The 27942-nt window shown below is 45.1% G+C and overlaps 1 protein-coding gene across 1 annotated transcript; it reads right to left on the bottom strand.

Moving 5' to 3' along the window:
* Window positions 1-209: 209 nt before the first annotated feature.
* On the bottom strand, window positions 210-18023 carry LOC129328223 (lymphocyte antigen 6 complex locus protein G6c-like). The gene is given in 4 exon segments (XM_054977136.1): window positions 210-4275; window positions 9564-9680; window positions 17811-17919; window positions 17952-18023. Coding segments are annotated over 3 exon segments (543 nt in total). The 5' UTR covers window positions 17863-17919; window positions 17952-18023; the 3' UTR covers window positions 210-3901.
* Between the last annotated feature and the right edge of the window lie 9919 nt (window positions 18024-27942).

Raw genomic sequence — 27942 nt, 5'->3', positions numbered from 1 at the left:
AAAAGATCCCAGGATTGTGTTACTGTTCTAACTGCAGGGTTGCCTAGTCAGAAGCAGCCTCTGTGAGATGAAGCTTGGCTTGGAAATAAGGTCTGGAATTCTTTTGATTTGCAATGCTGTGACTCACCACAAAGGGGCAGCAGAGCACAGAACTAAAGATTCCGAACCCCTAGGCCCGGTGGATATTTACAAGGCTTTTGTAGAGGAAGCATTGGTAAGCAACTTTATTAATTACTTCAGTAAAGGCCATAGTAATATAATATCAAAGCAATAATATTTCACATAAAAAGCATGACAGAAATGCAAAACACAGTATTAAAGCACCAAACAAGTTCATACCATGTTACTAATACACTGTTATTAACATAACTGATATGTGATGCTCTTAGAACAAACAACATTAAATTTCTTTATCATTACTGAAACCTTATCATCTGGCAAAATCTCATTTTTTTCTTGACAAAGATGAAAGACCACCCCTCTCCTTAATTAATATGAAACACAGCAGGCAATTTCTAGTTTGTGAATAAAAGAACAGCTCAACAAAGTATGTTTAAGGAAAGGTTGGTCATTCTCAGCTGCCAGAATCTTAGAGTATTTATTTGAGGTTATTGGTTCTCAGACTTTCCAATCCTGGTGCCCACTTTTAATGCCCAAATGGCAGCACAGATATCATCTCACCAAGTCACAAGACCATGTGACATCAGAGTCATATGACAGAAAGATGAAGAGCCAGGGTTATGATGACCTCAGTGATGGGGGCAGCATTTGCATTCCAAGGGTCAGGGAGTGGGTGGTGGTGAAGAGACAGAATAGCTTCTTTGTGCAGCAGATTTCTGTGCTTGCCATTGGTAAAAATAATCCACTCTATTACTTTGTGACCTTGCCTTACCTCCCTGATACTCTTCTTAGCATGTGTGCAAAGAGAGGCAGGCACCATGCATGGGCACCAGCAGCAGGTCTTTCCCACACCAAGATGTCAGCTCTCTAGGGTCTTGCAACCTAGCAGATGGGGCTCCATGACCCACCTAAGGGTCTTGACTAGGGCTGCCAAGCCCCTTGTCAGGGCAGGGGATCACCCACCCCCGTTCCCATTGCTCTCTGCTCCTCCAAGCAGTATGTGTGTGTGTGGGAAAATATAAAAAGATTTTACCACAAAGTTTCCAGTGATTCCTAGAGCTACCTGCTGTCTCTTCTGGGTTCCCTGCAGAAGTGATATCATCACACCTGTGATACCACACCCGCCATGTCCTAGCCCCCAACCTTCCCGCTGGTTGCCAGGCTCAGTTCAAGGACTTCTTAGAGCATTGTGACAACATGAATCACTGCCATCCTTCTATTTTTCTTCTGCCCCTTTAGAGAATAAGAGCAGGGAGCATCGGAACATTGGTGGGAAGTCTCCCACCCCAAGTGGGCAAACCTAGCCTACTCCCATACTGTCCAGCCCACCAGTTAAAATCTCTGTACTCCTCTTGAAGTGGTGAGGTGGATGGCGACCAGCGACATGGCTTTTTCAGAGGTGGAATCTCACATTTGGAATGTCATAACCTTTGAGGTTACCTTACTTTACTTGAGATGCCAGGCCAAAACACTTCTTTTTACACAGACTTTTAACTGAGGGGGGGTCCCATCTTTTTTATCTGTTTTGTGGTCTGCTTATAGCCTGAGAGCTGTTTTATGTCATATCATTTCATGTCATATGCTTGGTGTTTGTTTTATGCTGTTTTCGTGCCCTGGCTTGTTTTAATGGCTAGTTTGATTTTGTCATATAGTTCCCAAATTTCATATCAAAATATAAAGTTCTTTGGTTTTGATTAAATCTTTGATGAAAAGTTTTCTCTTGATCAATTTTTCCTGTAGAACAAGGTGTAAACAGAGATTTTTTTTTTTGGTAAAACAAAGAGAAGCACTGCTGAAGAAAAAAAATCACCTTGGGCTGCAAACTTGAGAACCCCCCCTTATTTACATTATTTATATTTGTTGATGTTCATACTCTATCTTTCTCGCTGAAACTGAATGTGGATTACACAGTGTTAGTACAGTCAGTTTCGATGAACAATGTAGTAGGGTCTATAAATGCAAATGTTCAAGGTTTTAAAACCTGCAGAAATCTAATATAGAGTAGAAGAAATGCTAAATAAGAACACAAGCAATTCTAAGAATGATACATTAAACAACCCGAAACTACCTGGAAGAATCATACACAAAGCAACAGATAGCAAACAGTAGTGCACAGACTTTGCTACTATAGTTCCTATCCCTCTACTGATGTATTCATCTAAGACCACTTCCTTACGGTACAGCCCTCTTATCTGAGTAAACAGCCCCCTTGAATAGTTCAATTTTGCATAGTTTGCGGAAAGCCAAGAGAGCGGGAGGTTTCCTGACCTCTTTAGGTAGGCGGTTCCATAAGGTGAGGGCTACCACAGAAAAGGCACGTGTCAGTTTTGCCTACGTGCAAGGTGGCACCTGCAGAAGGCCCTGTTCAAATGAGCGAAGCTGCCCTGGTGGGACATAGGAAGAGAGGCGGTCCTTTGGATATGCTGGACCGAAGCCATGAAGAGCTTTGTATGTGATAGCCAATAGTGGAGTGCCACTGGACTGCAGATGCTTTAAGAAAGCTAAATGGCTGCATTTTGTACCTTTGGCGAGTGAAACAAAGGCTAAGGAGCGCCACACAGTGCTACTGTTTGCTTGGCTTGAGTTGGCCGCATCTGCCAAGGCAGCTGTATGAATTTCTTAGTTTATAAATCCTACATCTTTTTGAGGGTATGTGAAAATTCAATTTTTTGGTTATCTGCGTTTCTGGAAACTCAGGAGAGAATTCAACTTGCTCTTTGAGAGTTATAGGCCTTCAAAACAGCATGGGTCAAAATTCCATCTGCATTGCCATGTGTTCAATGGACTTCAGTTTGCAAAATAACCAGAAGGCCGGCTGTATCTGAGCATCTTGATCTGATATGCAGGAGGGCACAGACTAATCCAGGGGGAAGGGGGGGAGGAAGAAATCTTCTATAGGAATCCATAATTGCTCACTTCAACCCTTCGCTTTACTAGAAAACATAACAAATGCTTGTTTTCTGCCATAGAGCATTTTCTGCTGTTTCAAATCAAGCAAAGGATTTAGAGTGACTGATTATGGTCTCTCCGAGGGGCTTCGAAGTGTTGCTGAAGCCCCAAGATTACAACCAATGTGTTGAGTGAGAGTTAAACAAATTGAGGCAGGTGGGCTGCCTAGCTTCTCAGGGTCCACCCAGCAACCTGGGCCTGGGAAATTTTCTACCTTCTATCCCTCCCTCTTGGCAGCCCTGCTGATCAATTGGGAAAACATCTTAGCTTTGCATCTCCAATCCTCTGCCACGGTGCAGGGGGCAATTTCAACTCCCCTCTGTCTGGAGATCAGGGGGCGGGGCCACCAGCCATGTGACCCTTTTCAAGAGGTTCTGGAACTCCATTCCACTGCATTCCAGCTGAAAAAAAGCCCTGCTTGTAATACAATTTTAGATCATGAGTGAAAGAGCTCATTTACCAATATATATACTTATTAGAGTTTCTTGAGGCTATCCTGCTATCATGGGTTGAGAAGAGGAAGAAAAGTTTCAAGTCCTGTCGGCAGAGCCTGACAAGGCATTTCTAACCAAAGTCACACCCTTCTGCCCACAGAAGTCAATGGGATTAGAAGAGTGTAACTCTGCCTAGGACAGCACTGTTAATCTTTCCCATTTGGGTTTCTCAGAGATTGGCTGGTATGTTACTGAGGGATAGGAAGAATATGGTTTAGCATGTATAGCAGACCAAAACTGTAATTCAGCAAGCCAAGTGCAGGCCTCCACCTGGATACTGTAGACCTTGAGGTGCTTGACAAGTCATTCCAGGCAGGCAGTAACATCAGGAAGATTTTTCAAGCTCCTAGAAGGTTTCCATACATGGCCAGCTGCATTTGACTTGGTGAAACACAGTTGTGCAGGCCTGTAGAAGATGAGGAGTCTTTGGAAGGGAAATCATCTGGGAGGACAGGGAAGTCAATGGTGTTATCCCCTTGGGTAAGAAGAGCATCTATATCAGGGTTCATGCCAGTCACCATCCCAAGTGCCAGGCTGAGCCCAGCTAGCAGGGGGTTAGTGCCGGGATCACTGATAGTTTAACTATTACACAAATCGGAGTTGCAGCAAGTACGCTCGTAGCGTGTCCCGAAGAAGTTATTTCTCTCCTCAGTCTTGTTGCAGAGCTCTGCATACTTGCCGCAATCGGATTGTGTGCGGATCCACAAACGACCTGGTAGGAGAACAAAGGAGAAAAGGAATGTGATGTAAACTCTGCTCCAGATTAGGTAGTGACAGGGAAACTACTTTATATGGGACTCTCCCTGGAAATACAAAGGTCTTAGGCTTGGTTTAGGTATGTTCCACTTTTGTACACTGATGGTATACTTGTCAATGTGCAAGATAACATGCATCTGTTGGGGAACGTTGAGTACCATTCCATGTATGTGGGCAAGCAAGAAACCCAATAAATTAATAAACAAAGAGATATGGAAGATTGATCTCTCCCACCCTAATCACATATGCAAGTCCTGACTTGATGCTGCAATCTACAAATGATGGATAAGCCCTGTGGGAACCAGGCTGGTAAGTTTACACAAAAGGATGTGAAACTGAGAAGAATAACAGATAGCTAATAAACAGTGCAATCCTAAGCAGAGCTACAAATTCGATGGGCTTAGAAAGTTGTAACTCTACCTAGGACTGAATTATGTACATCTGAAAATGTTTGCAGCAGGAAACACCTGTATTCAACCATGCAGTTAAGACAACTTAAGCACCCTTAAATTATCTTGAACCTCTTTCTGCAGCAGTCCAGTGAGCTCCCCCCCCCCCGACATTTTATTCCTAGTAGCTAGCAAACTCTCAGGAGTAGCACTGTATCTGTAGTAGGAAGAGCAAGTTGATGGAAATTGTCATGCTTTCTTAAGGGTACATTAAGGGTCTGACAACATGTGTGCTAAGTGAAAAGTAGGTTGAGGGAAACCCAAAATCAATGTGTGTTTAATGTGTGACTGTTCTCATCTGCAAAACAGTATGTGTGGGAGGGGGGAAATAGGCTTGTGAGCATGTATGGAGGCAGGAGCAGCTTCATTGATTCTGGAGACTTCTGGAGCAGTGAGATGAACAGCCCATCTCCCGTGGCCCTGTCTGGAAAGCACATTGAGCGTATGGCTGGGATCAACAAAGCTGCTCCTGCCTCCATACATGTGAGTCCAGTCCCCCCCGCCCCGCCACCATTTTGAAGGTGAGTGCAGTCACATGGTAAACATGAGTTGAGTTGAGCATTTCCCCCTACCCATGTTTATCACACATATAATCACACATATAATCAGACCCTAAGTTTTCTTAGCATGGTTAGATGCAGGCAAATGGCTTGGATCTTATGAAGTGCTTGTATAAGGATACTCTGGGAGTTATGGAAGAATAGGTTTCAGTTTACAGCACTTATGGGATTGAATGACAGAAGGATTCTAAGAGGGCAGAGATGGGAGCAGGGAATGCCAGAAGGATCAGGGCAATTGGGAGGGAGGGAGGGAGGGAGGGAGGGAGGGAGAGAGAGAGAGAGAGAGAGAGAGAGAGAGAGAGACATTTATTACAGGTGGCCACCTGTGCACTGACTCACTGTGCAGGGAGTTAAAGTAAGCACAAGCACATTGGCCCCACCACTGCCTCCGTGCAATTGCTTGTCATCTGCAGAGTGCAACCACATAGAGTAAATGACCATGTGTACACTCCCTCCCTACGATCAGGGATGCTGCTTTCAGAACACTGCTGATCATAGGGTTAGGGTTTCTAATCTCCAGGTGGCACCTGGAGATCTCCCAGGATCACAACTGATCTCCAGATGACTGGAGAAAATGGCTGCTCTGGAGGGTGTGTTCTATGGCATTATAGCCTGCAGAGGTCCCTCCCCAGGCTCCACCCCAAATCTCCAGGAATTTTCCAAGCTGTAATTGGTAGCCCTGGAGGGGGCGCTCAAGAGCTACTTGCTCCATGCTGTTGCACTCTGTAGATAACTTGTATGGAGGGGGTGAGGATAGAGCTCTAGCGCCCACTCTCCTTCCCCACGTGGTAAGACTAGAGAAAAGAGAAAAATGAGATAGTATGAGTGGACAGTAAAGCAGAAGAGCAGGAAAAGGGTATCACATTTGTTATTTTGTCATTTTGGTGTAGTAGCAGCAGATGTGTGAGGAGTTCACCAGCCTGTATAGTTCTGCTTAATGTGTTATGCAGAAGTATCATGATTACCGTCAACCGTGTCTACACTTCTTCCACCTATATAAAAACTCTGGGCACAACCCTGAAGCTTGACGTGGGCCTTTCCCTGCCCTGCCCCTTCCTTCTAGGATTCCAAAATGCTGATGCTGGACAAGAAGCTATGTTGGTCTGGAGCTGCAGGGAGGAAGGGGAACAATGCAGGGCAGCCTTCCCTTTCCTCTTTGGCCAGCAGTTCTTCCACTGATACAAAACATTCTATTGCCATGGGACAAGTGCTAGCACCTCTCTCTTCTGCACCCCCCCCCCCCGGACCCGTGTGGCTTTTTGTCCATGTAAGTCGAAAATCAGTGTTTTGAAGCTCTCAGCCACTGAGCCACACATTCCAGAGTCCCTGTGTTCTATAAGTGGACTGTTGACTTGTGGAGTCTGGGATTTCCTGCTTAGAATACAGTTCCCAGCCAGTATTTGTCCTGTCTGAGAATGTGAGCCCCTGATGACCCCCCCTGCCAGGATCTGGAGAATGAGGCTGCAGGGCAGATTTCCTCAGGCCTGGTGGCAGCAGAGACAGCGACAGGAACAGCAGTGGTCGGGCTGGGCACACATGACTGGAGGCAGGAATCAGCCACTGAGGGTGGAGTCAGTAGCAAGCATTTGCTCAATCTCCAGTTGCCAGGGGTGTGGCAATTTGGGCTGCACTGTCCACAGCAGCAGCAGCTGTGCAGCTAGGGTGGGGAAGGGGCCAGGCAAGACCTGACCCACGTATCTGAGTGGACATAGCCCTGGCCTTTGGGCCAAGGGGGAGAGTAGGCCACCTGGGAGGAGTGAGGGGTAAGGTGGAGGGGTCTGGGACTGAAATAGGGTTGCCAGTCCTCCACTGAGGGTGGGGGATCTCCTGCACCCCCTCCCCCTGCCTCTGCTTACCTGGCTGGCAAGGGAGGCATGGGCCTCATGGGCGTGCTCCCAGGTGGTGTGGCACACTCCCAGATGGCAGTGCACACTCCTGTGGGCCAAAACAGGCCTGAAACAGCCAGGCTGTTTCAGAGTGTTCCCTTGTGCAGCAACAGCCCATTCCAGGCCAATTTGGGCCCGATCCTGGCCATTTCGGGCCCATTTCTGCCATTTTGGGCCTGTTTCAGCCCAATTCGGGCTGCCAGGTGGGGGAGTGCTCCTGGCAGCAGCCCATTCCAAGCCATTTTGGCCTAACCCAGGCCATTTTGGGCCCAATTCTGCCCAGATCAGGCCAGCTGTGAAGTGCAAGAGTGCTCCCTGGGTGGCCATGGCCTGCACAATGCCATCACTTCCCTGAAGTGATGTCATCACGAGGGCCCTGGAAGAAGGCAAGAAGGGGAAGAAGGCAAGGTAGGTTCCAGGCCTCCAGTTTCCCACTGGGGAGGTTGGGGGACCTGGCAACCCTAGACTGAAAGGATGGGGCTAGAGATCTGGGCTGCAAGCAGGAGAAGGTGTGTAAAGTGGGGCCTGAAATGTTCCCAGAATTATAACTCATTTACAGACTACAGAGGTCAGTTCCCTGGACAAAATAGAGGGTGAACTCTATGGCATTATACCCTACAGACATCCCGCCCCTCCCCAAACCCTGCCCTCCCCAGGCTCAACCCCCGAACCTCTAGAAATTTCCCAACTGAAAGCTGACAACCCTAGAGGTGTCCCTCCCAAACTCTATGGTTGAAACATTGATGGAACAGCAAGCTTCTGCCCAGGGAGGGGAGGGACAAGCACTGGGCTGAGGACTAACCAATAGCCTCAAAGCAAGGAGGTTGCCTCAGATGATTCATCCACAATGGGACTCACACCAGTGGACAACGCTGTAAAAGGAATCAAGTGGTACTTCTGGGCAAGTATTTGGTGTTCTGGGCAGTTCTTGAGGGTCTACAGAAGGTCAGTTTGATGTATTCCTATCTCCTGAGGGCACCACCGGGAAAGTTACTTATAACTGTCAGTACTAGGGCTTTTTTTCAGCTGGAATGTGGTGGAACGGAGTTCCGGAACCTCTTGAAAATGATCACATGGTTAGTGGCCCCGCCCCCTGATCTCCAGACAGAGAGGAGTTTAGATTGCCTTCCCTGCCGCCAAGCAGCACGGAGGGCAATCTAAACTCCTCTCTGTCTGGAGATCAGGGGGCGGGGCCACCAGCCATGTGATCATTTTCTCCGAGGGCAACCCACTGAGTTCCACCACCTCTTTCCCCAGAAACAAAGCCCTGGTCAGTACATTAAAGTTTCCCCTATTAGGACAAATAGTGGGCAAATCAAGACAAATTTCAGGTCAGGAAGACAGTGCAGGGGGAAGGCTTAAGCCTCTGCCCCCGACACCATGATCCCAATTTGAATCAGGGTCACTCTAGATGTTCCTTCTTTTACAAGTTTGCCAGAGAGCCAACCTGTACTCTGTGCAGTCACACAGCAACTCCAGGGAATGGTTTCTATTTTTTTTTAAAAAGGAGTGGAATTGGGCTTGGAAAGTTGCTGGTGGGGGAGGGAGAGCTCTTGCCTTTCCCTCAAGCTTCTAGTCCTTGTTGGTACAAATAAAAAACTACCTAGAATATGTGAGCAGTTTCTGTTACTGAATTAAAACCCAAAAGTCAGTTGTTGCCGTTTCAGATGAGCTCCATCTAAAATCCAGCCACCACTGAACAATTGATTACACAATATTATAGCACTAGAGGAATCACTAGCCTTACCTGAATTACACAGGATTCAGGTAACACCGAGAAAACTAACAAAATTTATTTCAGCAGAAGCTTTTGTGAGTTGGAGTTGAATCCCTCAGAGGGCTAGAAGTGTACATCCATTGTCTTGATGAAGTACTCGGGTTGCCAGCTGTGGCTTTGGAAATTCCTGGAGATTTGGTGAAGGTATCCAGGGAGGGTGGAGTCTTAGGAGTGAATGGAGCTCAGTAGGGATGTAATGCCATAGAGTTTGCCCTCATTTCCTCTATGAGGCTGCAGTCTGGAAATCAGTTGTAATTCTGGGAGAACGTGAAGGCCCTCCTTTAGGTTGGTAACCCTATTCAGTGCCCAAGGGGTGTGTGCGTGTGCGTATGCAGGTGCAGAGCAAAATAAACATCAGATTTAATGCAGGATGGAATGAGATGTGGAACAAACTAGTAGTTTAAGGGGGGGGTGAGATATGTGAGCTATTAGCACCTGCCCTCGGTTGGGATTTAAAGGTGCCTGTTAAACCACCCCGAGGGAGAACACACATCATCTCCAATTTGTGAATAAAGTCTGATTCAGCAGTCTCAGAGCTGGATCCCACCTGTGAGTGTCTTTGGAGGACTCACCTGCGTACATGCTCGAGGTCTCACAATATTGCCCTTCATCAGCTTGGCAGGGTTCAGTAGAGCCGACACAGAGGTTGCCGAGTTTGTACTTGCACACTTTGCATATCAGGCCTTCAGCTGCAAAGGAGAAGCAGAAAGGCCGGGCCAGGCAGGTCAAAACTCTTGACTACACTCATGACTGACTGCCTTTCGAGGGAGACCAAAAATGAACCAATGGCATCTTCTCACCGGAGACCTTTCTTCCGTCTACCTTCAAGCAAAACTTGGTGCCAAGTTTTCAGAAATATAATGCCTTACCAGCAGTGGTTCATGTGTAAGGGTGCTATCAGATCCCCCTGCCCCCCGAGTGCTGCTGGAGGAGGAGAGGGATGTGGTCTTCACTGGCGTGCCTGTATGTCTCTGTTACCATCTCCTGGCACCTTGTGGTAAGGGCACCACATCCCTCTCCCCTTTCAGTGGTGCTCTGTGCTGGGACTGAGGAACCCTCAGTGGCCCACGTTGTGAACTGCTGCTGCTTAGAATATATCTGACAGTTCAGGTGCCGGAAACTGGGTGGTTGCTGTTGGAGAAAAGACCGCTGGAAACTTACTGTGTTCGCATAGTATTTGCTTTATTTACAAATATGCAAGCAGTACACAGCTGGAGGCAAAGAAGCACTCTTCTAGGGGAGCAAATCTACTGCCTGCTATCAGATCTATAGAGAGTTTGCTCTTCTCACTCTTTTCTAGCATAAACACTTCTCTCCCACAGATACACATCTGCCCTTTCCCATCAACAGGGAAGGGGCTGTGGCTCAGGGCAGAGCATCCTCTTGGAATGCAGAAGGTTCTAGTTTCAGTCCCCAGCATTTCCAGTGGAAAGGTCCAAGTAATCAGGGGTGTGAAAGACCTCTGCCTGAGACCCTGGCGGGCCACTGCCGGTCTGAGCAGACGATACTGACCTTGACGGACTAAAGATCTGACTCAGCATAAGACAGCCTCATTTGTTCATATGTTTAAATGGGAGGTGAGAAATCTCCTCCAAGCTGCTGAGAGGTGCTTTAACAGACATCAGAAAACAGTCTCGTAATCAGAATGGTGCCCAATGTGAAAAGAAATCTACAGTTGTTAAGAAAAATCACCATTCTTTTAATAACAATAATAATAACATTCGATTTATATACCGCCCTTCAGGAGAACTTAATGCCCACTCAGAGCGGTTTACAAAGTATGTCATTATTATCCCCACAACAAAACACCCTGTGAGGTAGGTGAGAGAGCTCCACAGACTAGCCCAAGGTCACCCAGCCGGCTTCAAGTGGAAGAGTGGGGAATCAAACCTGGCTCTCCAGATTAGAGTCCCGCACTCTTAACCACTACACCAAACTGGATCTCTTTTGTCATAAGCTCTGGTTCCCCTCATGAGTGCCACTTTAGGCCAAGCCCATATAGGGTTGCCAGCAAGAGATGGGGAACCTGGGACTTACCTGGGTGAGTCCTGTGGCAAGACCTCTAGGATATGGCCAGATTTAGTATAGAATTTTGAAGAGATGCCCTCATATTTTTGGGAAAGCCCTGAAATGATCCTTGGATAATTGCTCCATAGAAAAGGCCAAAAGGTAGAAATAGCACTTAAAATCTGCTGACATCAACAACATGTGGAATTACCAAGGTGGTGCTGTGCCCAGCACACTTTCACAAGAGGTGTTTTGCCACAGTGAGGTATGTGAAACTTGCACAAGACTCTCACTAATAATAATAAATCACCAAAGGTGGATCTGTCTGGATGAATCCAACTCCATTTTCCATTCAGAGAAGACTCTTTAAATCCCCTTGACAAGAACCAATAGGTTGGATTTTGTTGGGATTTTTGCAAGTGTCCTACATTCAGTCATGAAATAATTAAATTGCTATTCTGTTTAGTCAGATAGCTAGTTAGCGTAGGACCATTTAGGCCTCGAGTAAAAGTTCCCGCCATAGAAAGGGGAGTTTTTAGTCTAAATGAAGGAATCTAGGATTGTCTATTGGATGAGCCAGTTTATTGGGGGCCAATTAGCTAGCAACATATACTAAGGTTTTATTGCTCTTTGTTCACTCTCAGTGCTCTCAGCTGTGTGTTCAGTCTGTGTTAGTCCAATCTTTTTCTCTCTAGCCATCAAGATGTAGTTGGTTTCCCCCTGTTACGTAGTAAAGTATTTTTCCAGAGCTAAAACCATAGAAGTCTGTCTACTTATTTCCAATGTGCTAATATCAAACTCTGCTACTTTCTTATCTCTTTTTAATTTCTCACTTGCCAATAGATTGTCAGTTTTTCATTCACCAAAATCCTCTTCCTTGCTACAGAAACCATCTTACACAACTCTTTCCTAACTCAAGTAAATGGAGTGATGAAATAGAGTAAACCAAATCATAAGTAGTGTTGAGTCGAAGGAAAGAAGGAAGATGCAAATGTATTTTACATGCTCATCTTTTTATGTGCTTCAATTACCATTTGAAAACATGTAAAAGGAGTTCCATTACTCCTCCAAGCACTGAGAGGCCACAGCTTTTATGTTAAAAGGACTGTGTCACCTCTAGGTAGGGATCCCAAGTCCCCTGATGGGGGCAGGGGATCTCCTGTTCCCACCCACCCCTCACCACAGGCCTCCCAGGCACACTCCTAGGGTGGCGTTATGACATCACTGATGTAATTGCGCTGCCCTGAGAATGCTCCTGGAAGTAATGTCACGTGCATGAGGAGCAATGAAAAGGTGAGTGCTGGGTCCCCCTTCGCACTGGGAGAGTAAGGGGATCTGGAAACCCTACCCCTAGGTAGTGATGAAAGTGGGGAAAGAGGTGGGGGAACTCTCACCTGGGGCAGCTCCCAGCAGGAGGTGGCTCCCCTGTCACTATATGTGCATGCACAAAGCACATACACACTCCTGGGATTACGCAATGATGTCACTTCTGGGAAGTGATGTCATTGTGCATGGCCCAGCCACCCTCCAGGAGAAAGAAAAAGAAAGGAAGGGAAAGAAGGAAAGAAGGGAGGAAGGGAAAGAAAGAAGAGTAAAAAAGAAAGACATGGAAAGAAGAAAAAAGAAAAGAAGGGAGGGAGGAAGGAAGAAAGACATGGAAAGACATGGAAAGAGAAAGGAAGGAAGGGAGGGAAAGAAGGAAAGACATGGAAAGGAAGGAAGGGAAAGAAGGAAAGAAGGAAGGACATGGGGAAAAGAAAGAAAGAAGGAGGGAGGGAGGAAGGAAGGAAGGAAGGAAGGGAAAGAAAGAAGGAAAGACATGGAAAGAAGGAAAGCAAGGGAAAGAAAGAAAGACATGGAAAGAAGAAAGAGGAAGGAAGTGAAAGAAAGAAGGAAAGATATGGAAAGGAAGGAAGGAAGGAAGGGAAAGAAGGAAAGATATGGAAAGGAAGGAAGGGAAAGAAGGAAAGAAGGAAGGACATGGGGAAAAGAAAGAAAGAAGGAGGGAGGGAGGGAGGGAGGGAGGGAGGGAGGAAGGAAGGAAGGGAAAGAAAGAAGGAAAGACATGGAAAGAAGGAAAGCAAGGGAAAGAAAGAAAGACATGGAAAGAAGAAAGAGGAAGGAAGTGAAAGAAAGAAGGAAAGATATGGAAAGGAAGGAAGGAAGGAAGGGAAAGAAGGAAAGATATGGATGGAAGGAAGGAAGGAAGGACATGGAAAAAAGGAAAGAGAAAGGGAGGGAGGGAGGAAGGAAAGCTTCAGCTGGGAGGGGGAATCCCCTTCCTGTCAGCTGAAAGCCTGTTTGGGGCTTCCCCATCTTCAGCTGGGAGGAAGGGAATCTCCCTCCTCTCAGCTGAAGTTTAAAGCCCTGTTTGGGGCTTCCCCGGCTTTAGCTGGGAGAAGTTTAAAGCCCTGTTTGGGGCTTCCCCTGCTTCAGCTGGCCAGGAAGTCTTGGGCTGCAGGGAGAGGTGCCAGAACACTGTTCCATGACATATCGGCTGGAAAAAAGCCCTGTACATTGTGTAGTTTGCCTTCCAGAACTATCATAACATGACATCAAAACTGCAAATGTAGTGATCAATGGAAATGAAATGTGGTTGTTCTGCCAGGATCTCCTGAAACATTTGCCTTTTCTTTTAAAAATCTCCATTCTTGTCCACTTTAAATGTTGCTTTTGAGTTATCCAGCGCCTGGCACTTATGGCTAGCAGTAAATAAATGGAAGCAAGTTTGAGTGGTGTCTAGGTTCCTTGTTATTCATAGGTTGGGTTAGGCTTAAATTTTGCCTGATAAATAAAAATTTGGACCACTTAAAAGAACTTAGAAGGTTTTAAAAATATTGACCACGTAGATGGAATAAATAGGAACTGTTGGGGTAGGGTGGGGAGGAGGGATCTTGTTAATGTAACATATAATGACTTCATAGTACTCTCAACACCCACAATATGTCGATGATGGTTGCAGGCTAAAATGGCTTTTTATGAAGATTAGATGAGCTATTTCCCATGACAGAGAAAGGTAGAGCTTTGTTGTTGAGAAGTAGCATTCTTCTAGACAAAAGAATGACCTCCTTTGTTCTCTTCTTTTGAGTTGCCGGGTGGCAGCTTTTGGGTGAGTTCCCAGAAATGCTGGACTCATTGGGCCTTGGGACTATTCCAGTAATACAGTTACTTTATTTTTAGGGAGTGTTTTTTTGACCTGCATGTAAACCACTCTTGCTCTATATCAGGGGTCCCCAAACTTTTTGAACCTGCGAGCACATTTGGAATTTTGACACAATGTGGTGGACGCAGAAACAAAATGGCTGCCACAAAATGACTGCTGCAGCTTACCTTCAGTAACACACTGAAGATCTTTATGCTGCAGAAATAGTTTCTGCCAAAGCAATGTTTTAAAAAATCTGCACATCCAATCAATACTGTAATGGCCAATCAGAAGCCATGCTTTTCAGAAGACCCACTTGGCCCCACTCACATTCTACAAACACTTGGCAGGCACCAGGAAAGGTGTTAGCAGGCACAATTGTGCCCGTGGACACCATGTTGGGGATCCCTGTTCTATACTGTAGCTGGATGTTGTGCTTTCTGCTACTTTCTATTATGGAATATGTCAAATAATTAAGTGGGGGATGAACTGAAAAGTAATACCTTTTGTAATTGATGTTAATTCCCTACAATTAAAAGAAGCCCAGCCACCTGTTTTATGTCTGGAACCCAAGAAGCAGACATGCAGAGATGGAGAAGGCAGCAGAAAATGGGCACGCCACCCTCTATGAAGCTTTATTGAGTAACAGCATGAATGGAAATGTCAACAGCCTCCAGCAATGAGGCAATGCTGCCAAGTTCTTAAAAGCTTTCCTCGAAACTGTTTTGATGGTGCTGATGGAAGTAGAATGGTTTGCAGTCACCACAGCTGTAAAAGCCTTGCTCTCCTCCCGCAAAAGCAAGGTATTGCTAGCAGTGAGCCAATGAAGCTGCCTCATACTGATTCAGGTCACTGGTCCATCAGGGTCAGCATTTTCTACTCTAACTGGCAGTGGCTTTCCAAGGTCTCAGGTAAGGTCTTTTTCATCACCTACCATCCGAGGTTTTATTTATTTATTTGGATTTATATCCTGCCCTCCCTGCAAGCGGGCTCAGGGCAGGTCACAACATCATAAAATCATAAAAACCACAATTTAAAATACAATAAAAAAGTTAAAATCATTAAAAAAATAAAATCCACAGATCTCATTACAAAGTGGGGTGGAACGAAGGAAAACAGCAGGATAGTTCGCCAGCTCCTCAGCCACTTTCATAGGAACATCTGGGAATCCAGGGACTGAACTTGGGACCTTATGTATGCAAAGCAGATGCTGCACTGTTGAGCCATGTCCCCTCCCTAATTAATGGGTAATTACATGTAATTAAGTGCAAAAATTTTGGATAGCAATGACGGCGGGGACGCTGGATGGAACTTGACCCACTTTCCATAACTCCCCATGTAACTGCTATCAGTTGTCTGATGGCACATCATACAGCAACTCTGATGAAGTTATGCACATCAGGGTGTGGTCAGTGCCCGAGAGGGAATCTCATATATTATATCTCAAGGTTCGTCATCATGAGTGGATGGGTGGTATGTAAATGAAATAAGTAAACACACACCACAGAATCCAGTGGCTCCCGACCAAGCAATCCTTCCCAAACATCTGGTAAAGAAGGGGCTCTGTAGTTTGAAAGCTGATGCGTCAGCAGTTTCAGATGTGACAGGACACCGGCTCAGTTTTGCTGCATCAGACTCTTGCGATTGAGACTAGAGTCTCTCTACACGAGACATCTTACACAGGACCGCTCGAGTGACTTACCTTCTGTGTGGTCTTATATTCAAGTGTACTCTGTCTCCCTAGCAGTGCATGTGTATCCACAACAAGTGTAAGACATTTCACTTGAGCTTCCTGTGTAAGATGTCTTGTGTAGAGACACTCTATTTTTCTTGAATGCGGACCTCATCTCTGGTGGCCAAAATAACTGTGATGCTAGCTAGGGATACAGCCGCCATATTTGAAGACAACCTCAGGTTTAGTCACATGCCTGATTTGGTCCTGGCTGTGGCAACAGCAAGTGCTCTGCTTTCCCTTAAGTGCAGCCTGCTGGCTCAGACCACAGGTCCCGCTATGCTAGTCCGACTCCAGCCTGTTGCCCTGGAGAGCCAAACAAACAGGGCATGGAGGCCAAGGCCCTCTGCTGCTGCCTCATCGCTGTGGTATTCTGAGGACTGTTGCCTCTGTAACGGTGATCTTGAACCAGTCATAGACCCTTAGCTGTACCTGCCTCACAGGGTCGTTGTGAGGATAAAATGGAGGACAGATCCTTTGGATCCCCATTGGGAGAAAGGTAAGGTATAAATAAATAAATGTCATTCTCTGTGCTGGGCTCCCATTACCTGCCTTTCCTAGGCTGTCAAACAGCTATCTTTGCCTGCTGTGCCCTGTTCCTTGGCTTCTTGGGGTTGCCAAAGGCCTCCCTGTGCCTGCTATGCAAGTGAGATTGTTAATTGCCTATTGAAACAGGAGCACTTTCTCTTTCCGTTCTGAAAATGGGCAGGTAGAAGAGTTTCATTTGCGAATACAGTCCCTGGACAATGAATCAAAAATATACTTTGCTTTGAAGTGCTCATAAACATTGGATGCATTGAAATTAAGGAAACAGGATCCCATAAGGAGTACAATCCTTAAACATGTCATCCCAGTTGGTTTTGAAACAAAATAGTTACCTGTGGAAAAATAGTCCCCTTCTTCCTCCCCTTCCATTTTTAATAATTGAATTGCTTTCCCCAGAACTTTCACCTTTTGATGTAGTTGCATTTGACCCCGGCAAAAACAGCATTTTACTCGAGTGAAATAAAACAGATACCCAGTGGCACCTTAAGGAGTAACACAATTTATTCCATCATAAGCTTTTGTGAGTCAGAGTTCATTTCATCAGATACACAAACTGAATCTGCCGAATGAATGCAAACTTCATGCATCTGATGAAGTCAGCTCTGACTCACAAAAGCTTTGATGGAATAAGTTGTGTTACTCTGTAAGGTGCCACTGGACTCTTACTGCAGTAGGCTAACGTGACTAGCCCATTGGGATTATTGAAGTGAGACTCCAGTAGACCTGCTGAGAAACTTAAAGCATCAGGTCAATTCATAAGAAAATCCTCCTCTAATTCAACAACTTGAATTTATTGGTCCCACCTTAGTCTTAACTTTGCCCTTCCTTTCTATCTACAATCTCCTGGATTCAGAGCCAAGCTACAAGTGACGCCTTACACAGGCTGGACACTTGTCAAATTCCCTCAAGTTTTGATGGGAAATGTAGACATCCTGGTTTTACAGCTTGGCTCTCCATTACAGCTGCAAGACCAGATTGCCTACATTTCCCATCAAAACTTGAAGTAAGCTGACAAGTGTCCAACCTGTGTCAGGCGTCACTTGTAGCTTGGCTCTCAGTTTAACCAAAGCCATGCATGTAAAAAGGTGACATGCTAAGGACATGTTTCAACGATTACCTTATTGAACCACAGTGGTCCGAGGCAAAATGGAAAATCTAGGCAAGCTATGGGTAAAGGATTGCCTCTAAATTAAGGGTAAGGGTTAGACAGGAAAAGGGAGACCACTAGAATCCACCTCCCTGGTACTCAAGTACCTCGTATAGCATAATCAGAAAAAGTATCCTGTCCAATATCTACTTCTAACATAGTCCTTGCGACTGAATATTCATATACATTTCTCCAGAAAAATAATATCCCCATGTTGACCTCTTTCTTTAAAATTTTGTACTTACCAACTGCATAGAAGAGCAGAACAGAAAAGCCCAGGAGAAGCAGCTTGTTCATCTTGATCAATTGATAGGGAGAAAGAGAGAGAGCCTGAAATACCCACACACACACACAGACACACACACACACACACACACACACACACACACACACGGAGGAGTGTGTTTTGAAAGTGACAATAAGCTTAAGAAGACAGATGGAGCTTTGTTCTGCAACAAGGACTCTTCCAAGCCAGTCTTGTGATGGGAGTGGGAGCTGTTTAGGGTGAAGAACTTATTCCCATCAAGGCACTGGGAACAGCCAATGGGATGAAGGAATAAGGAGGACAGACACACCTAACTTTTGGAATAGGCACATAGAATTAAGTTGCCATGCAACTGACAGCAAAAATTAGATGACGGAAGAACCTTGTTACCCACACAACAAGAACAATCTCATTTGTAGGCCTTGTTAGGAAATCCCTGACCTTTCTGCAAGTATAATGGGGTGGGAAGGATCCAGAGAGCAGCATCTGGATTGGTACTTGTTTATGCCCTGGAAAGCCATGACAGGCCTTGGTTCCCCACCATAAGCATGTGTGCAGTAGAGAAAAAAAGTCAGGGTTGACAGTCGACACAGAGGTTGAATTTTATTTCCCATATAGAACAGCATTCTATTTGGGGATTTTCTAATTGTGAAGGGGGCTCTCTGTTATTACAGCATAAATTACATTTTACCATTCCACCAAGGAGCTCAGAGCAGCATATATGCATTCTACCTCCAGTTTACCTTCACAACAACCCTGTAAGGTATGTTGGGCTGAGAAAGAATGACTGTCCCAAGGTCACCCAATGAATAGAATGGCCAAGTGGGGATTAGAAACTACTTTAACTACCACATCATTCAGGGTTTCCAGCCAGATTGCTTCTGTAACCCCCAGAATTTTTTTTAGGTAGAACCATGTTTTGATTTGACAACATGGAAAGATTAGGATCACTGACTCTAGGAACTGATTTGCTTCTGCACAAACTGAGGCCCCCTTGAAAAGTTCTTCAACCCCTTCTTTCCTGTAAGCAGCCACACTGTCTGTTGCACAGCCCTACCTTGATTAGCTCCTCCAATTTGTTCAATCTCGCCACAGTGAAGAGGTTGAAATGGACCATTTATGACCAAAGGTCCTGGTAGACAAGATGAAAACTGACCTGGAACTATGTGTGACTTGTCAGAAAGTGACAGCCGAATGTTTACAACACCCAACAACAGGCAAAAAAAAAAAGCAATTGTCAGTAGAAGTACTTTATGCAGAACTTACTAGAATTTGTGGCCATCAATGAACGGTCAACAACATAGCATCTTGATAGGTTTGATGAAAGGATAGGAATTGAAACAGAAATGATTCTACACAGGCACAATGGCATAAAATATGTTGATTCCAGCTTAGGAAGATGCTTCAACAATCACGAGAAAGAGCGCAAGAAAGTGGCCGTTTCCAGATGGCCCTCCGCCTCGCGAAACGTCGCACGTCGTCGCGCATCGTTACGCAGAATATCGCGTTTTCTCGCGCGAGTTTTGCGCGACGTCAGAAAGTGCATGTAGCCTTGGGATATCCATATCCATGTGATGTGTGTGTGTTACATGCTATCAAGTTGCCTCCAACTTAGGGCAACCCTATGAATTAAAGACCTCCAAAATGTCCTCTCATTCACAGACTTGCCCAGATCCTGCATACTGGAGGATGTGGCGTCTTTTATTGAGTCAAGCCATTTAGGTCTTCCTCTTTTCCTACTGTCTTCCACTTTTCCAATGAATCGTGTCTTCTCATGATGTGACCAAAGCACAATAGCCTCAGTTTTGCCATTTTAGCTTCTATGTGATGAATGCATATAAATGTATGGGTTTTTAAAATCTTATACACGTTTGGGTCTTTAAAATTTGCAGAGAAGAAGTTGGAGCGGACAAACTACATCACACCTCCACATTTGGTATTAATTGGTGTGTTTGATGCATTGCAGCATTTGCATAAGATAGAATACAACTTAATTTATGGAGATTTGGATGACCTCAAGACAAAATAGCCAAGTATTCTGGTATGCCTGTATAATCATGGGAGGACAGTCAGATCCTACAAGATTAAGACTCTTCCGTACCGGGGTATAACTCCTCACTAACCCAGATGTCAAGCCGAAATGTTAGCAATCATACTTCTTCTCCTTATTGAAAGGGCAACTTATGAATATGAAATATCATAAGCTCCTTCCTTACATGCCATAAGCACAAAACGCAACCTGGCCAGGCAGGACATCTGCTAACCCCAGCTGGAATTGGAAAATTACCGGAAGATGAGTCAGGCTGACTAGCTGCCCTGCCACGCCCCAGAGAAGGATTTAAGTAAAACAAAGAGGTCTTCCAGGAGTTCCTGCTTTATCTCATCAACATTCTTCCATACCTTCCTCATCTACCTTTCCAATCTGGGCTATTCAGGCACCTGATGAACCCTTCCCATCTGGCTATTGCAGGTCATCAGTCACTATTCTCACCTATAGTTTCTCCAAGATATGCACAATCAAACCTTTCCCAATGTCTTGTATTGTTCACCGCCGGAGACAGCTATCAAGTCATTGTTTTGGGGGCAGAGATATCAGTTTTGCCCCAGGATATGTTTTGCTCCATAATTAGGCTGCCCCCAGCCATGTGCTGTGTGTGTGTGTGCCTTGGATCCATATGCACACCCTCAGACGAGTGTCTGAGCCTTTTCCTTCTTCCTGCCACAAAGCACTGGCTGCCGACACTGCTGCCTCTCTGGACATCCTCTCTCTCCTAGACTGATAAATATCACCCTACACTGAATCTCTGTCCTTCCTCCTCCATGATTTTCTAGTTAGCTCTCTGTGTTGTCAGGCTCTGCCAGGGGAATCTCCTAGACTACTTCAGTTCACCAGAACAGGGCAGATGAGTTAATGGTCTTTATTAAGAGTGGAAACAAAGCAATTGCCAGGAATACCAGGGCAAGGCCTAGTGGGCTAGTTATACCCTCCTCTCTCCTCCCCCTTTTTCGAGCAGAAGTCCATTAGTCTTGGCATGCAGTCTCTCGCAGGAAAATCTGGAAGGGGGAAGAGATGCAAGCTCCAAAGCTCCAAGATCATTTGGCTGGTTCCCAGGTGCCTCTAGCTCCATCCACCCCATCTTTATAGATATGACAGCTGAGTGCAGGATAGCAGTAGCAGTGAAAACAGTAAGAGAACACCAACACTACAAACTATCCACCCCCTGTCCCCCAAAGTAGAAGACATCACTGAGAGTGGAACTACAAGTGACAAAAGGCACAGGTTGGACACTTGTCAGCTTCCCTCAAGTTTTGATGGGAAATGTAGGCAGCTTGGCGGAATGTTGGACAAGTGACAGTTGAAAAGTCCATTGGACAGCAGTCATGGCCAAGCTGCAAGACCAGGATGCCTACATTTCCCATCAAAACTTGAGGGAAGCTGACAAGTGTCCAACCTGTGCCTTTTGTCACTTGTAGTTCCGCTCTGAGTGTGGCAGGCAGGTCGCAGGACTGTTTGACATTCTACCTCTCCCAAAATCAATCCTCCCTCGGTTTCTCAGGGTAACGTTTGTGAAAAGGCTTGACCAGTTTGGTAGCCCTAACATCCCCTGCGTTGACTCATTCTTTTCAACTCTGGTTAAAGTGTTTTCACTGAATGAGATAAAACAGATTTTCCTTTTTCCAGTTTGAGTCCAAAATCGCTTCAACTTCATGGGGAGGCTGTCTGTCCACCATCAGAGGGGGAGGGACTCCTAGGTCTGGGTGCCACTTGTCTGGATCCGGAGCTTTCTTCAAGAGGCTGCAATAGAAAACAGGATGCACATGCCTTAGGTTCTTTGGTAGTTCTAATTTGACAGTTACTCCGTTAATTACTTCCAGTATTTTAAAGGGTCCCATAAATTTCCAGCCAAGCTTCTCCTCTTAGATTTTTTGCTGACACAATCACTTGATCCCCAGGTTTTAGATCCCACTGGAGGGAATGTTTTTGGTCTACCTGTGTTTTATAATCCTCTTTGGCTTTTTCTAGAGTCTTCTTAATCACATCCCATTTCTCCATTATTGCCTTCCACCAGCTCCTAAGACCCTCCCCCTCTCCTTTCCCCTTTTCCTTGAGGAATGTCTTTAATGAAGGGCATTACTTTGCCCTCACACCCTTGGGTGATTTTAAAGGGGGATGCCCCTGTAGAGCTGTGGATGCTGTTGTTGTAGCAATACTCAGCGAATGCTAGGTACTCAATCCAATCATCCTGCTAGTATTTGTAACATCTTAAAAATTGCTCCAAAATCTGATTAATTATTTTTTATTGCCCAGCTGTCTCTGGATGATAGCCATACGCTAATCCCTGGGTAATGCCAGTCACCTCCATTAGTTGCCTCCAAAATTTGGCAACGAACTGCGGGCCCCAATCCAAAATGATCTTATCAGGAAATGAATGGAGCCTTACTACTTGCTGCATGAATAATGTGCCTGGTTTCTTGGCTGTGGGTAACTTGGTGCACGGGATGATGTGGGTTTGTTTCAAAAATAGGTCAGCCACCACTCATATCACCGTTTTCCACTTTCTTGGGGGGAGGTCTGTGATAAAGTCCATAGATATTATGGACCAGGGTCGGGGGAGGGGGTTTCCAAGAGTTGTAATAGTCCAGGCAGTTCCCCCCCCTCTGTTAACCCATCAAGCAAACTTGGCAAGTAGCTACATATAGTGACACATCTTTCCTCATTCTGGGCCATGAAAATTGGCATTGCACCAGGTTCAAAATTTTCAGGTAGCCAAAATGTCCAGTTGATTTGGCATCATGACATCTTTTTAATACTTCCCCCTGCAATCGTTGTGGGTTGTACATTTTGCTGCTTCTATACCAGCAGCCATTCTCTCCCCTCTCTAGTGGCTCAGTCAGCTCCTTCCTCCCTTCTTCTCCATTTCAGCTTTAACTCTTTCCTCCCACTCTGAGGGGGGAGAGGGAGGGTGATCCGCTCTCTTGGCTTGGCTCCTGGTGATGACAGCCCTTCCCAGCTGGGCAGGGGAGAACACTGTATCCACCACCTCCTGCCTTTGACTGTCATGTTGGGGGAGGTGAGACAGTGCATCCCCCAGGAAATGTGACTTCCCAGGAAAATGTTTGAGTACAAAGTTAAATTGGGAGAAAAACTCCACCTAGCGTAGCTGCTTTGCTCCCAGCTGGCTCTGCCAGGGGATTCTCCTAGACTATTCACTTCATCAGACCAAGGCGGATGAGTTAAAGGTCTTTATTAAGAGATTACCACCATTAGAGCACAGTACAAAGCAATTGCCAGGAATACCAGGGCAAGGCCCAGTGGGCTAGTTATACCCTCCTCTCTCCTCCCCCCTTTTTGAGCAGAAGTCCATTAGTCTTGGTATGCAGTCTCTCACGGGAAAAGCTGGAAGGGGGAAGAGATGCAAGCTCCAAAGCTCCAAAGTCATTCGGCTGATTCCCAGGTGCCTCTCGCTCCATCTACCCCCACCTCTATAGACAAGGCAGCTGAGTGCAGGATAGCAGTAGCAGCAAAAACAGTAAAAGAACAGCAACACTGCAAACAATCTCACCCCCCGTCCCCCAAAGTAGAAGACATCACTGAGTATGCTTGACATGTATATGCTGTGTGTGATTTTCTGTGCATTTGCCTTTTATTGCTCTGTTAATAAAGAAACCTTTCCTTTAGAACATCTGCTTGTTCTTTTCAAAGTTTCTCTGAGGGAGTGATTCTAGTATACATTGCTGGAAATCCTGCAGACACCCCATCTTGCTGCGTCTCCTTGAATGCTAATTTCACCAACTTATAATGAAATCCCCGTTAGGCTAACCGAAAGGTATGGAATTGGCTTATATATGGCCATTCACACCTCTCATATTTGTTCAGCAAGATATCGCCGGATCACTGGATTGACTTGTTTTCTGGATTTCAGCTCCACCCCTTCATCCCTCCCTTTGTTGATCCTGATTTGCTGATTCACCTGTGCGCCTCTTTTTCCTTTTAAGGATTTCCGCATATGATTGGCGGTGAGAATCGCCTATTAGCAAGCCAGACATTGGAAGCAATGGGGAGGTGGATTCGCACATGCGCTTGAATCACTCACACGAACAAGGAAATGTTCTTTCCCAGAAACAAATAGAAATAATATTTTTTTTAAAGGAATTTTATTTTGAAGTGATCATCTCATTGGAACAGCTATGCATCGCTGCCAAAGCTCTGTCCCTGCCTCCTTCTCTGTTGATCCCAAGAACCTGTTTCTCCACCACGGGATAAAAAGAGAATCTAAAACTCGATATTAAAATCTTTATGTTTGATACCCAGTTATACAATATTCCCACCTGTGCCAAGGTAAAAAGAATAAAAAAGGAATTTCTGCCGGTGTGCTTTCAAACCAGCAATTCATCAATCCTGCGCTGGACTTAATTTTTTTAAATAAAAATTAGGAGAGTAAAGAGTGGAGGGGAGAGGGATGGAAAGGAAGGAAGAGGTAGTGGTTGGACAGACAAGATTAGCCAATCACAATGAAGTGGGCTAGCAGGGGGTGGGTAGGCAGAAGAGGATGAAACACCAAGAAATGTAATAAGAGTATGCACAGGGAAACAGCTGACTGCAATGGATTTTTTAAAAAAATTGGTGTATAAGCACTCCCAGGGAAGCTGTGGAAAAGCCACATAGTAGCTGGAGTGGCTATTCATGGCAGCAAATCGAGTGCAGATGGTCACCCCCCCCCCCCAAAACACTGCAGTATGGGAATTGAATGGGTGAAATTGGACCTTGCAGAAAGGCTTTATGTGAAATGAAACTTAAACATAGCAGGGATGACATCTTGTGTGACACATACAGAGGAAACATTGGGTTTTTTCCATGAATTTCCCATGACTGTTCATTGATATAATTTGCCTCGAGAATAACTATGTCTCCATAACTGGAACTGCAAACCAATGGCTGACTTTTAGAAGTGCCACAATAGATTAAACACAGTGATCAACGCTATTCTTACCTTTAAAATCTTTCAGGGTCTGGGACCTACATACTTAAAGCTCTGTCTCTCCTGGGCCCTTTTCACACTACTTACCTGCTCCCAGAACGTTGTGAAATATCGCACGAAAACCGTGGAAGATAGCGTCTTCTCGTGAGAGTTTTGCGCGATGTCGTGCAAAACTCTCACGAGAAGACGCTATCTTCCCCATTTTTTGTGCAATATTTCGCAATGTTCCGGGAGCAGGTAAGTAGTGTGAAAAGGGCCCTGGTACGAATGGGCACACCAACTCTAATTCTCAGCACATCAACTCCGATCCTACCAGCAATTTCTCCGTGCTGCTCCCACACCGGAAGTTATTGTATCAGTTGCAGTTTGATCACTTTTTCTAGCTCTGGCTTCATCCTTTCAGGAGAAATTTAAGAAGTTAAGAGGGCACTTTTTGGGCTTCTTTTTTGGAGGCAATGCAAAGCTGCATTGTTGAGGAGGGCTGATATTTTGCTTCCAAGTTGTTTTAGAGGGCAGTTTCTTGCCATCACCTCCTCCATGCTTTGAAAGATCGTATAACAAAACGGATGAAAAAAATTAATCTGAATTTTTTCTTCATTGTGACTTAGTATTTCTATGCTTACGAAATCCATTTGTGAACCATTCTTACAATTACTTCTCAAATAGATGTCACAGACCACACAAGGCCAAAAAGCAGGAATATATTCAATATAATTAGATGGATTCATCTGACCGTGGAAGCACAAAAAGAGGACAAATGGTAATTCTGTGCTTTATTCATGTCAGTTGATGATGTGATCATAGAATCATAGAGTTGGAAGGGACCTCCAAGGTCATCTAGTTGAATCCCCTGCACAATGTAGGAAATTTACTCCGCCCCCACACACACCCAAAGAAAACTCTTGATTTAATTTCCAACCTTCTGGAGCAATGGAAAACAACCATCTTCTATATGATCATTGAACCTGAACATGACCCCAGGGGATATTGTCTCTTCTCTGGTAAATGAGATTTAGTTGTTGAACTGAGCAAAACCAGCTGCAAGCTTCAGTGATTGAGCAGCTTTGCTTGACATCATCCTGTACTTGCTGTGAATTTCACCATGGAACATTGAGGAGATCCAATCAGGAGCTTCGGTCACATGGAACTGAGAGCAGAACCACAAGTGACAAAAGGCACAGATTGGACACTTGTCTGCTTCCCTCAAGTTTTGATGGGAAATGTAGGCAGCTTGGCAGAATGTTGGACAAATGACAGCTGAAAAGTCCATTGGACAGCTGTCAGAGAGCGAAGCTGCGAGACCAGGATGCCTACATTTCCCATCAAAACTTGAGGGAAGCAGACAAGTGTCCAACCTGTGCCTTTTGTCACTTGTGGTTCTGCTCTGAGGGAGTGTGAATGTGATACGTTCGCCTGGTGATCATGTTTGCCACGAAGTTCTCAACTTCCTTAGCTTGGTCTGTGTTTTTGAACCTTTCATTGTTTTTCATTGTTTTACAGTTTTCCCTTTTTGCCACACGCTGTTTGGAGCTTCCATGAATGGAGGAGAAGGCAAGACATAAATATTCTAATTCAACAAAAATGCAGCAAACGGATCTTGTTAGTCTACATTCAGGACTGGGAAACCACCACAGAGAAAGGAAGTACCTCTCCGTTCAACAACTAAGAAAATTGTGGGATTTGCTGCCGGAGGTTATACTGCAGCCCTCATGACATATTTTTTAAACCCCTTTAAAATGGTGGTATCCACAGGTCAGACCCATTTATTTATTTATTTATCATTAATTTGATTTTTAGCCCTCCCTCCCCACGAACAGGCGCGGGGCGGGGTACAATAAAATGCTCGGTACACAATAAAACAGATAAATACATTTAAAATCCACACACACCCCCGCCAATGCATATAAAGCAACATCTCAGACGGCGGCCCCCTCCCATTTCTCCAGTCAAATAAAAACATGGATACTATCATGTCTTCTTTGGGCCTCTGAGGGACAGAAGATGGAGGTCGTGAGAGAAGAAAGTACGGTAACGAGGAGGCAGCCAGTATTTGCCCAGAAATCATGGGAAATGTGAGATAGCACTGTATTTAAAACCTGGATGTAAGTCAAAGGGATCTTGTTGTTTGGTTCGCAGCCTGCAGCTACTGTGAGAGACACCCTACACATCTCAAAATTTAATCACGATGGGGTCTTTTTTTTTTAATTGAATCGAATTTTCTTTGTTTAAACTGTTTACTTAAATTTGAGGGGGTTTGTGTAAGCTATTTTGGGTCACCACTGAGGAGAAAAGTGGGGTAATAAATTGCCTAAAATAAAATGAAATACATTGGGAAAGCAGCTCACAGACCTCACATGCGTATTCTGTGACCCTGAGCCAAACATTCATCTGCTGAGCCCAGTGCTGTACTCTCACTGGCTGCAGCTCCCTAAGGCTTCAGGCAGGAATCATTTCCAAACCTGCTGCCTGAGATCTTTTTTTTTTTTTTTAATATTTTCATAACTACAAGACACTACACCAGACTATCACAAGGAAAGGGGAGAGGGAAGGGACAAAGGGGGGTGGAAAAAGAAAAGGGGGGGAATGAACTACAAACACTAAACACTACACTTCAATGTTTCCCTTCATACTGTCGTAATACAAAAATAGCTCCATAGAGTAATGATGGAGTGGTTAATCATACAGAGAATAAACATTTCAAATTCTGATTAAACTTTCCTCCCCCTTCTAGGTCCCGGACGCAGTTCTCTCTGTGCAACTGCTGTTGCGATGCTCTCCTCCTCCTCCCCCCCCCTCCGGCTCCTCCTTTTCTTCGTTCTTGGTGCAGCAGAGTTCTGGGTTTTTATTCTCAAAATCCTTTAGTTGATCTTCTGATAATATCTTATAGGCCTGATCTTTATATCTGAACCATATTCCTTCCGGGAATAACCATTTGTACTTTATTCCATGGTCCCTCAGAAGAGCTGCAAACTTTTTATATTTAAAACGCCGTTTCCGGACTAGAAATGGAACGTCCTTCAAAATCTTGACTTTCAAACCCATAAAGTCCAAATCCGCATTGTATGAGTTATATAGGATGGTGTCCCGAATCTTTTTAGATGAAAAGTCAATAATGATCTCACGAGGCAACTG

Source organism: Eublepharis macularius, chromosome 4, assembly GCF_028583425.1.
Source record: "Eublepharis macularius isolate TG4126 chromosome 4, MPM_Emac_v1.0, whole genome shotgun sequence".
NCBI classification, from domain to species: Eukaryota; Metazoa; Chordata; class Lepidosauria; order Squamata; family Eublepharidae; genus Eublepharis; species Eublepharis macularius.
The sequence above is the reverse complement of the archived record's forward strand: the minus strand, read 5'-3'. Positions and strand labels throughout refer to the sequence as shown.